Source organism: Epargyreus clarus, unplaced genomic scaffold (genome assembly GCF_041222505.1).
Source record: "Epargyreus clarus isolate Ecla_fem2 unplaced genomic scaffold, WU_Ecla_fem_2.2 ptg000016l, whole genome shotgun sequence".
Lineage (NCBI taxonomy): Eukaryota > Metazoa > Arthropoda > Insecta > Lepidoptera > Hesperiidae > Epargyreus > Epargyreus clarus.
Genome location: NW_027332224.1, coordinates 6,930,582 through 6,943,172, shown reverse-complemented (window position 1 = coordinate 6,943,172; position 12,591 = coordinate 6,930,582). Strand labels below are relative to the sequence as shown.

Genomic DNA, 12,591 nt, shown 5'->3' with positions numbered 1-12,591 from the left:
AGCCGTATTTAACCTCAATCAAACCGGCCATGTGTGTGTGGGCGTGCTAGCGCAGCGAAACTGCACAAATGCTAACAAATATTTAATTACAATACCATAACACTAATGCAACGTTAACGCATCAAATTCTACGTCCATTGTTTTGAACGAATGATACAAAACGCTTAGCCTTGAATATATTTCTTATCGGAAAGAACAAGTGACTGGGCTCGAATGCGACGTTGCCAGCGTTACGTACGTACGCGCTACTGCGACTCAATTTTACAAGTGCGGCCGCCATCTTGTTACGATTTATCAGATGATTCGGATGCAATTCGCAAAGATCATCCGAGTATCTAATTGGACGTTTTTTGCACCTTTAAAAACGATTGTTATAAAAACAAAATCTAAACATTGCGCCAGAATAAAACCTATTTGACCCATTTGTTACGTAACGCCTGAAAGAGAAGCCGTTGCATCCGAATTTCATTAACACATTCACGTATAAGCCAGGGATATATCGGTAGCAGATATGGATATGCAAGCGATCATAGATGTGTCTAGTTGATTACGTTTGCACCTCGCCCGACATATCCATAGCTAAGTGTCGGCGCAATATGGTTGAGGATACGTACATCGTGGTCTGGCGCCGGCTTCCGGGGCGAACGCCCCGTGGTCCCAGGACAACCTTCGGGCCGACCCACTACCAGATACATCACAAATACGGGCATTTCGACGGCAATACCACGGTATCGATCACGCACAGACGCCATTTTGAACCGACACTGAGCGCACGGTGTCGCGATGTTGCCACGTCGCTCGCCTCCAATGCGCGCTTCTATTTCTGGCTCGCTCCCCCCGCGCCGCGACACCGCTCGCGAGCGACGGTACAGTCGACAAAACATTCATGAGTATGACTATAGTATCGGCCGCGGCGTCCATGCCCTATACGACTGTACAAGTACGACATACGACATCCAGTCGGCCCCGGGCGGACAAAGCGATCGACGCAACAGCGTCTAACATGATAAGATAATATATATAATATAGATGCTAGCGTGATACATCGCACCGGCTTTCACCGGAGCGGGGCGAGGCGGTGGCGCGCAGGACATGTGCCATTGGCCACCGCAGAGATCGATAGACAAACGGCGGCGAGGACGCCGACCCACATACCATTATCCGCCTTACGGCCTCAGCGGCAGGGGCCGATTCGCGCTGGCCGCCACTATAAACAAACTACCGCACCAGCACAGCGCCGCGCCCCGCGTACCTACACACCAACACATGGATACGTAGAAACGACGCGGGGAACGGCGGAGCGCGGCCGACACACGAATGTATATCATCGTGTATTATGGCACTTTTCTAGAGTCGAAATTCCTATACCGCGGCGCACCCAACGCTTCGCGCCGAAGGACAAAGGGCCGATTTCACACGGAAAACAAAGGGAAATGCCGGCAGAACCAGACACTTGCTTGTTTACGATGATTTAACTTTTTATTCGATTGACTGGACGTCGCGTTGCCAAGTCACCTTATGAAAGCGTGCGGCCTATCATTATGAAATTACGATTTTCCGAACACAAACACCTCACACGAAACATATTTTTAAACAGAATTAAACGCTCGTTACGAGATACTGATTAGACGTACGTTTTGTAAGATCCGACGTATGGTGGGTACAGGTGGGAACATGTTACATCGACAATATGGTATAAAATTACTAAACCCCGATTGCCAAAAGGGAAAATTTATCGTAAAAAGCAATTAGATCGAACAAAAATGTAATTAATAAGCTCATAATAAGAAAAGACGCAGTCTGTCAACTGGTCACTTACCTGTATTTTTACTTGAAACCACCTTATTTCTTCACAATTTTCACGGGAACGTCACTTCTCGATGAAATAAACAAGAATATTACGGTATTTTCAGGTTTTGAGAGGATTTGATGTGCACAAAAAAAATATTCATAACGTTTAGCAAACGTCCTACGCGCATAGACACCGAATGCGAACTGTTGGTTTTAGTTTGGGTCGGTTGATTGTGGAGGGCGGCGGGCGGAAAACCGGAGAACGGGTGAGCGAGGGAGCACAAAAGGACAAGTTCTTATTATTTCTTAAAATAACTACATCAATATAATTTTCGCGAAAGAGTCGTGTAAAAATGAGTTTTATTTTTTGTATATATTACAAATTTTAATACGTGCTTTATCTAAGATAGTAAAATTAGTAGTATTTGTATTGACGTTACCGTTCACATCTTGATTGATAGGTGTTCATCACTCACACTGGTAAAGTTTATGATGTATTTCATTGTAATGGCCTTATTAAAAAATATTGCTATTATTCGTTAATTTATCATACAGAACGATGTTCATTTATACGAACGACGTAGCATAAAACTTTGTATAAATAAACGATATTGAAAAGTCTAATTAGGAGATATATAATGGGAAAACCTTATACAGCGCCATCTATACGACAAGTTCAATTCAAACTATTATTTTTAGATGATAGCGACATCTATAAGTTCCGTGCGGAGTAATTATATCTACAGACAAGAAATATTAAAATGTTGCTATATGTATTATCGAAATATATTATTTAATTCACACTTTTCATTCTTAATACCAATTTCACATTCTAAGGCGCTTAAAAGTATAAATAATGCGTATAATGGTAAAATTGGTAAGACTAATATACAGATTTCAGTAAAAATACACTAAAATTGGAAAAAATGTATTTTTCAAACTATCAACATCAATAAGGACTATGCAACCAATCATGAAGCGGTGCGTGTAATTGACAAAATAAACACGAACTATTTTATCGGCACGTCAGGAAAAATCACTTTTTCAAGTTTTCTCACAGAAAATACACTTTTTATCAGCGTTAAGAATAAAACGTGGTTAAAAATGAATCTTAAACTTGTGGGATTAACTTTAGTTGCGTTTCTGTCGGTTGCATCCGCGAAAATTGACGCGAAAAATTTAAAATGCTTAGGTTTGTTTTTCAAATATCAACATTTCATTACTGTAGTTTGAACGTTTGAATTTGTGTAAAATAATTATTGTTTTCTTTCCAGTGTGTCGGACAATCTTTATAGAGCTCGATAAAACAATTAAATCGATCGAAAAATGGAAAAAAGTTGATGTAAGTACCAAATTTATGTTTAATTCTGTTCAATAGCATAACACTTTGATTTTCCTTATAGATACCGGTTTACGTACATTTGTGGGGAATTTGGAGATGTAATTAATATATTCTGTACAACGTAATTGAAATAAAAAATATTTTTAGATAAATAAAAACTATTCCCTGTAAAACAAAGTAAAACTTGTTTTTAATTTAGAATATTTATTTTTTATCTTTATGACCACGTTGGAAACATGCTTGAGTATCATATTGAGGCATTGATAGCCTATTGAGATCGAGGAGTCCGGGGTTCAATTCCTAGGCACGCACCTCTGATTTTTCAAAGTTATGTGCGTATTAGAAATTAATTATCACTTGCTAAACGGTGAAGGAAAACATCGTGAGGAAACCTGCATACTTGAGAGATTCATAAAAAAAAAATCTCAGGTATGTGAAGTCTACCAATATGCACTTGGCCAGCGTGGTGGACTATGGCCTAATCCTTCTCATTATGAGAGGACACCCGTGCCCAGCAGTGGGACATTAATGGGTTGATGATTGAGTATCAGTCAATTCCTAAAAAATAATGCCATGCCTTATGTTGCTTCAGAGGTACAATCTATATTTTTGTAGTTTATACCAACGATCAAAATTTGCAATTTCTAGTAGATTTGCAGAAATAGTCAATGTCGATTTTTGGTAGGAAAATCATTGGATAGATTGTATATTAACAACAGGCTATACTGGATAGATGTCAGATTTCTTGTAGATAGTGAATATTAGAAACAAGCATTTTAACAGTAAATGAAAATTTGAAGAAAATTCATTAAGTCTGTTAAAATATAAACCCCTTTTAAAAACCCCATGTCCTGCAGTGGATTATAAATAAGATTATGATTATTAAATCTTGAGTCGAGTAAAGTTCTACCGGTCCACCCGAAGGCCGAGGCCGAGGATGCCCGAGTGCGCCTTACCAAACTTTTCACTTGACACCGAGAAGTCACTGAATGGAAATGTCATAATTTTATTTTTTTGTACTAGTGACGTGAAGGAATATGTTGTATCGGTTAAATAGGTTCACATACTACATATTAAAAGTATTTTTAACCCCCAAATAATACATAGATAATTTAAAATAAGCCAAATACCAAGGTGTACATTCAGACATGTATGCACGTCCATGGGCCGCTTAGGATTTTTTTTTGTATGGACATGTATACAAGTCGCCGGGCATTCAAATATTAATAAAATGTATTAAAAGGTGCTTTTATACAAAATTGAGGTAGCTAATGAGCAGCATATCTGATAGTTAGTGGTTACTGCTGTATGGACATCTGTAACCACCTCCATATAGAACAGGTTCTAGCTGAAGCCGATCATGGATGCGTGCCACTTCTGAACACTAATATAACCTCATATATAAGTAAGCCGGCATTCACACCTTACTATAGAAACACAAAACCTGCTTTACTTCAAAAGTGGTAGGACCCCCCTGTCTACCTACAGCTATGTTTAGTGCTACTTTATTCTGGTTTCGAAGGTGTGGTAACGAAAAATTAGCTTTTCTGAGGCATTCCAGCTTAGTTTTCAGGGGTTGTCGCACATCTGTGGTCGACCTCAGGTCTTATCTTATCTGGGATTGATTATAGATGTTGATGGGTGGCAGTAAACACTTACCATCAGAGAGCAGCAGAGCTACTCCTATATTGTTTAAAAAAAAACTTTAATCCATATTTTACTGTTTTTTATTCATGAAAATAGATCCACATTTATCATTTTTCAAATGAATTTCACATTTATTCTAAAGGTATGAAGCGTACTATATATTCCTTAATCACTTCTGATAAGCAAGTTGTTTATCAAATTGTTAATATGTTACATAAATCATTTAAAAGCCATTTCCTGTATGATATAAGTGTATGTAATCAACACTATAAAAAATTTAAATTTGCACAATGTTACGTTTGTAGCTTGTTTTACTTTAGTATAAAAAAAATGGTTTGAATATTGTGGTGCCATAACAAAATATTTTCTTTCAAAACATGTTACAACTAAACTCAAATCATACTCTCAACGTATAAAGAGACACCCCAATGTGCTTGCCAGTGAGCTAATGAAGTCCACACACACCTTTAAGCGCATCAAAAGGAGAGCTCCCCAGGACCTTCTCCCTTCTTAGAAATTGCCTACAAGGATACACTTATAAATGGGTGCGCCACTGGGCGTAAACCATGCATGCCAACTAGTAACCACATAACCTCCAGCTAAATGCCTTGAGAGGCAGATTGCAGGATAAAAGGAGTTAAAAAAAAAAAAAAAAAAAACATGTGTATTTATAAATTATGTCAAATTGTTTTCATACATGCTGATTATGGGTACAAGCAGTGATAGCATAGTGTAAGAAGCTTGGCCTCTCAGTCGGATGGTCTGAGGTTCAAATCGTAGGCACGCACTTATGATTTTTTAAAGTTATGTGCATACTAGAATTGAATCATCACTTGTTTAAACTATGAAGGACTATAACCTAAAACCCAAAACCTAAAACCTAAAACCTAAGACCTAAAACCTGTATCATTCGGATGGGAGATCTGTGCCTAGTTGTGGATAGCATTTAATGGGTTGACAAGGACATGCTAATCATTTTCATTTTTGATAATACCAAGGCCACTCTGTTTTTAACTTATGAGTTTGGTATAATTCCAGGTGGGTAACTTCAGAATGGATGCTGATGGCAACACTATGCAAGAGAAAGTGCCTGCTCACCGTTCAGCCATGTACATTTCTGAGCTCATCGATGAGATCTGTAAGTTGATTTGCTATTCTAAGGTGACTGAAGACTTGTTGACAACCCCAAGCACTTTACTCATGGCTACCAGTGGCTTAAGTGACTACTTAGTAACTTGAGCGAGTAGGCAGTCTTTGGTAAAACCTTGGCTAGCAGTGGCGTCAGTAACTGCTTATAACTTAAGTGTCGCTTTTGAAAGTAGTAGAAATCTGCGTGGTTCGGCTTCGGCAGCACCACCGCTACACCAATTTCTACCTTACAGCAGCAGTGTTAAGCGCTGCTGTGTTCTGGTTTGAAGGGTGTGGTAAGGGAGACATACTTTTTCAAGGTGTTCTAGCTTAGTCCTTAGGGGTAGTAACGCATCTGTGGCCATGTGGCGTTCATACAAGCTAGCTTAGCAACAAATCTCCTTTTGCCAAAACTGACCTGAGCTAATTTAATCTTATGTGGGGTTGATTGCAGGTGTCCATAGGAGGTAGTAGTCACTTACCATCAGATGGACGTCATGGTTACTTGCTTCCTTTATATTATAATTAAGTAACTAATGTATGGGCACTCTTTTAGCCTGCATTGCAAAAAGTAGTTCACAATTCATAATCCAAAGCAAGATTGAATATTCCAAAAATATAAAAATAGTAAAAGTATTATTTAGTATACTGTAATAATGTGATGTAGGTATACTTGAATTAGCGTGACTGTTACTGTGTTTGAGGGGTGTGGTAAGGGACACATACTTTTTCGAGGCGTTCCAGCTTAGTCCTCAGGTGTAGCGGCGCATCTGCGGCCGACCTCAGGTGGGAATATCTAATCCTATCTGGGGCTGATTACAGATGTCTATGGGCGGTAGTAGCGACTTACGTTCAGGTGGACTGCATACTCGTGATATAAAAAAGCCACATATAACAGAGAATATTCCTCACGTTTCCCAGGTAAGAAGATGGACGACTACGTGCGCGTGTACTACAAGGCGACGGGCAAGCTGGCGATCATGAAGCTGCTGACGGACGACGGCATGAACCCGGACTTCTCCAAGACCAAGTTCGTCACCGACGACGATCTGAACAAGAGCCTCGAGTACTATGTGAGTTGGGTTGGGTTAGGTTGCTTTAGATAGCACAGACGAGTGCTACTAGCGTATAGTCCGCGAGGTCAAAGCTGAGCTTTGCATTTGTGTGAGTGCACATGGACAGTGTAGGTGTAGGGACCGCCACACCTATTTCTACCTAATAAAGGTGGTAGAACCCTTTGTGGTTCGACAACGGCGGCACCACCGTCACACCTATTTCTACCTAATAACAGCAGTGTTAGGCGCTGCTGTGTTCCGGTTTGAAGGGTGTGGTAAGGGAGACAGACTTTTCCGAGGCTTAGTCCTCAGGGGTAGCGGCGCATCTGTGGCCGACCTCAGGTAGGAATATCTAATCCTATCTGGGGTTGATTACAGATGTCCATGGGCGGCAGTAGCCACTTACCATCATGCTCGTCTGCTACTCTTATACTATAAAAAAAAAAAAGGTGTGAAGTCAGTTTGCGTCTTTTAATTGATTTAAACCGGTTTATACTGCTTTTTGGCAATCGTGCATCTTCCACACTTCTTGTACTAGTAGCAGAATATTTTGGTTATGTGTTCGATTTTTTAGTAAAATGGCATCCAATAAAAATAAACGTGAATGTGGCGAATAATTTAAAATATCAAAAATATTTTTTTTGTTGAAATGTAATTTAAAATAACACATTTTTTTTAATTAACTAAAAATGAAACGTTAATACTTGGTACAATTCATGAAATTGAAACATATAAAAAATGTGAAGACAGACTAAAAATTAAAAAAGAAGGAAATCAAACTGTGTAGTAGTTAAATCCACAATTTTTCTGCAATGTAAAATTTTCAAATCACAGACCTAGCTGATTCTATCTAGACTTTCGTGACAAGCTTTTATTATAAAATTGTACAAAATGGTCGGTTTAAATACTACAAAGTTTATTTAGTTTATTTCATTGCACATTGGAAAAAAAATACTATCATTTTTTTTAACACAAACATCTCTTCTTATACTCTTGTGTACCTAACTATAAATGATAAAAAATATTTTTGAAAGTTTTTTTATCTGACTCTACTTTTGTGTTCACTCACACTTATGTAAAGCTCAGCTTAGACCTCGCGGACTATACCCGTGGTCCCGACAAAGGGCGTAAAGAGAAATTCCGTGGGGTTTTAGCCGGTAGGAGTCCGGTATATCCTCTCCGCTGCCCCCGCGGCTGTGACCCATGCAGGGTTTCCCTGCATAAAATAAAAGTTACTTTAAATAGTAGTCTAATGTAGTTGTGGTTGGGTTTGGTTAGGTTAGGTTACAATTTTAGATTTCTCTATGTAAAAAAGTTAGGTTGAGGTTATAATATTGTTACATATTTATTTTCGAGCACTCTTGAGGAATGACTGTGTATCTGTTTTCCACTTTAACTAGAAAATCGGTATGCGTGTGTGTTTGTCTGTGTGCGTGTCTGATCGTATTATTTGATATGAAATGTAACATATATAATCTATTTTTAAACATTTCACACACATAGCCTTTCCTTTGGACGTTACATTGCGAATGACAAGCACAAATACAAAACTTGTGACATGCCACTGTGACAACTAGCCAACTTTATGGTGTCGATTTTGCCTGTGAGGTTTTGTAAAAAAATCACTCATCATTTTTCCCAAACACCCCAAAAGAAATATAAGTTTAAAAATTACTAAAGTGTACTTTTTCTTCTGATAGTAACATATCTCTTTTCCAGTGCGAGAGGATGTTCGAGGAGAACGAGGAGGAGATCACGGATCTGTACAAGAACAGGCCGGAGGATGACGTCATGCCCAACGCTGAAGCCGATGTGAGTGTTCACCATTGATGGTTTCATACATTTCAAGTTTTATAAGTTTGAAGCTGTGGCGACTTCCCGCTACTCGTTAAGAGATGGCGCCACTAGCATTCTGAATCACGCTATCGATGTTTTTTTAACATGTTGCATATATACAAGTTCCGAATTGAGACTATCGGAGCACGGCCGCTGTCCGGACATGATCACACACACACACACACACACACACACACACACACATACACACACACATACACACACACACATACACACACACATACACACACACAGGGAGATCTACCGTTGCCATAAACCAAACTAGAATCTGTTAATAAGTGGCATCCGCCGCGAGTGTTGCGTTTGAGCACAGATGCATTGCCACTACAGACGACTAAGATGGTGTATGACTACAAAACTACTGCTGTAACTTCTAAACTGATGAATCCAACGACACATCATTCGTTAAAATCCGAAAAACATTACTCTTTACAGATTCGTATAAAAAAAACAATATACGAGGGTACGTTTTTAAGTTCGCGGAATGAGGGACAAGGAGCGAAAATAAAATGTCAAAATTATTTTTCTTTTTCTACATATTCTCCTGCAAGACGAATGCATTTTTCAGATCTTTGTATTAACTTATTTAAACCCTCATAAAAAAATGTTTTGTCCTTGTCGGAAAAATACGAGGATCCAGTACATCTTCCAGTACTAATTTTTCGACTTCCGCTATAGTTTCCGAAATGGTCACCTCAACAGACCGTCCTGGTCGTGGGTTGTCTTCAAGTGAATCCCTGCCTTGCTTAAAAAGGTTGTTCCACTTGTAAACCATCGTTTTTCCAGGGCAAGAGTCCCCGTAAACCGATGACATCTCTTCCATTATGATTTGCACAGACTTTCCTTGCTTGGTAAGGAACTTTATAAAGGCGCGATGCTCGATTTTCTCCATACTTCCAATTTTCTTCCGGATTGAGTTGTTTAATTGTCGATAGTTTTAAAACTAATGATGCAATTGTGATAAAACTTTATATTATATATATACTATTTATGAGTCACTTAACACGTACCGCCCTTAACGAGCCCGCTATCCCCCCTCCAACCCTGCCATTCCGCGGACTTAAAAACGCACCCTCGTAGCAGCGCTTCACAATACTGTTATAATGCAGAAATAGGCAGAATTCAACCATAATTAAGTTATTTTAAAATAACAAATGGTAAATTTAAGTTTTTTTGTGTTGCATATTAATATTTTGAATGTTTTCAGATTTGCTTCAAACACACAAAGTACTGTGAGAATTGGATGTTGCCTAATGAAGAGGACACCACCTGGACCAAGGAAATGGAAGCTGAGTATGTTAAGGTATGTAACTCCTTAGGGGACAATTGTTATATTGCTCCCTAGGAGTCAAAATTTGAAAATATATTGAGAAAATTTTAGTTAGACATTTGGCGATGTAAGGAATGTAAAATATGTCGGTTTTAGGTATTTTATTTATTTAATTGATAGTTATGAAAATTAATTACAATATTTAAGTAATTTCATGACGAGCTAGAAATATATTTACTGGCTACTCAAGGTTTAACATGAAAAAATTATAAACGGTTAGGTTAAAACAATCTTACAATTATTTCTTAAACAAAAGAGTGTGAAGTCCACCAGAAGGTAAGTGGCTCCTGCCGGTCATGGACATCTGTACTCGATCCCAGATAGAATTAGAGTTCCTGAGGTCTGCCACAGTGTTGCTACACCTGTAGACAAGTTGAAAGCCTCAGAGGACTAAGGACGAAGTATGTCTTTGTTACTACACCCTTTAAACTAGAACACAGCAGCGCTTAACACTGCTGTTATAACAGAAATAGGTGTGGCGGTGGTGCCGCCGGAGTCGAACCACAGAGGGTTCTACCACCTTCTGGTCGAACCATACAGGTTTTACCACCTTTCAAAGGCTTCCAATATAGTGTTATTAATGTATGTGTTATAAGTGTAATATATTATTATAGCACTCTGTGACCTAAGCCCGCATTTTAGCCACGCTTTGCCGTGTCCAAAGTAGCCGATTTTTACACCGTGCGAATATCAATAGACTGCCTTCATAGTTGTAAAAAATAAACATCGCTATGAAGGTTTCAAACTTTTAAATGTCATTTGAAAATTAAAATTTGCAATAATAGGAAACTTAGACCACGCGTATCGTAATGTGGTAAATGGAATAATTCCATCATGTAATATATTTTTCACTATTTTTTAATATAGGTTCACGGTCCGGACCCCTACGGCTTTGGGGGTCTACCGCCGCAAGAGGAGACCATTCCGAGTCGTCATGATGATGATGATGATGACTTCGAGGAGGAGGAAGCTGGACCCGAGGAGCTGGAGACAAGCCCAGAGGACGAACAGCATGATGAGCTATAGGTTTTATATGCTGTCAAAATATGAATGTAAGTGTAGTGGCTTTTATCATCACATGTTATAGTCTGCGTCAAACTTCTAGTCCGCTCTGAAGTTGTTGCGCATAGGTGCAATCAGTGAGCCAATGCGTTCGAACACAACTACGAGCATATACTCAGTAGCAACTTAAGGGCAACGGAGGAAGCCGGGGGGTTCTGCGCGGTCTACATCCCGCTAATATCTACAATTTGCTATTGCGACGCGACACGTTTCTATATTCGGAGCGGACTAGAAGTTTGGCGCGGACTCTACTGTACTACTGCTGGGCATGGTTACCTATGAGTGATTTAGTTAGGCAAGCGTTGATTGGTAGACTTAGGTTAGAAAATTGGCAACAAATGTGGCAATGTGCAATGAATTGTAAGTATTTTATTTTGAAACACTAGGATTGGGTAGATAATGTTCTACAGAGTTGCGGCAATGTGTGACGGTGGGAGGATGGGTCACCGCTAGTGGCCACAGTGTGGGTGACACACACTGTAAGCCGTCGTTTTTTATTTTCAACCTTAGATAGCAATCATTAAACCATATTTAATATTTTATAGGCAGTTTTGATAAATTGTGACTCGGATTGGCCACTAATGTACTATATTTTGCCAATTTGCAAAGTATAGTGAAGGATTACTTATTCATGTCTTCTGGAGATGGAACCGTGCCCAGCGGGACAGTGGGACATAAAAAGATTGCATCTTAACTATTACAATTAATACTGTAAAACTACAATTCACATATAAGATGAAACTATATGAAGATAAGATTGAATTATAAATATCTATAATTGTAGCCAAATGCTGCATCTTCCAAATTACTTAAATTATAGGGATAACATGACAATAATATTATATATTTGTGCCAAGTGCCTTGTATCTGTATTTTTTTTATACATAATTAATGCAAAATTAAATTTCCATTTTGTACTAGTAATAGTTAGATTAGATATACACATGAGACGATATACATACAAAAGTATTTTTTGTTAGGGTTGTCTAAGTAAAGACGTTTCTGAGATTGTAAAAATTACAACATTAGTATACAAGTTGGAACTTATCGTTTAGAAACAGCTTTTTTCAAAATTACGTATATATATAGTACATGATATTTAATTACTGATATGTTTTTTTTATTATTACTTGATTTTTGAAAATAATAGTGGATTACATGATGCAGGGTTTGGTTTGGACAGCCCTGATTTAGAATAAATATTAAATGAAATAGATTTGTTTGTATGTAAGTGCAAAACAACTGCCATTTTCTAAGCCTTGCTTATTTTTGGGATATCGAAATATAACAACACAATTTATAATTATTTTCTGTATTTCTGAGACTTAAATGAAGGTCGAAAAACTAGCTGCGTATATTTTTCGACATTTTCAAACATA

At 38.4% G+C, this 12,591-nt stretch overlaps 2 protein-coding genes across 6 annotated transcripts in view; one reads left to right on the top strand and one right to left on the bottom strand.

Moving 5' to 3' along the window:
• The window catches only part of Sin3A (SIN3 transcription regulator family member A), a 56,985-nt gene extending 54,960 nt beyond the window's left edge, over nucleotides 1–2,025 (bottom strand). For 2 of the 5 annotated variants that reach the window (XM_073081657.1, XM_073081658.1), the window contains exon 1: nucleotides 1,820–2,022. The gene's annotated coding sequence lies outside the window, so the exon portion shown is untranslated. Of the gene's footprint in view, nucleotides 1–614; nucleotides 850–1,819 lie in introns of those variants that run through there. The other 3 variants (XM_073081650.1, XM_073081654.1, XM_073081652.1) reach the window with 3 other exon arrangements.
• Nucleotides 2,026–2,778: 753 nt separating this feature from the next.
• On the top strand, nucleotides 2,779–12,319 carry sel (canopy family protein seele). Its single transcript, XM_073081691.1, has 7 exons — nucleotides 2,779–2,983; nucleotides 3,066–3,133; nucleotides 5,819–5,918; nucleotides 6,830–6,981; nucleotides 8,683–8,775; nucleotides 10,028–10,123; nucleotides 11,018–12,319. Exons 1-7 carry the CDS (start codon nucleotides 2,896–2,898, stop codon nucleotides 11,174–11,176), a joined length of 756 nt encoding a protein of 251 aa, XP_072937792.1. The 5' UTR covers nucleotides 2,779–2,895; the 3' UTR covers nucleotides 11,177–12,319.
• Nucleotides 12,320–12,591: the final 272 nt, after the last annotated feature.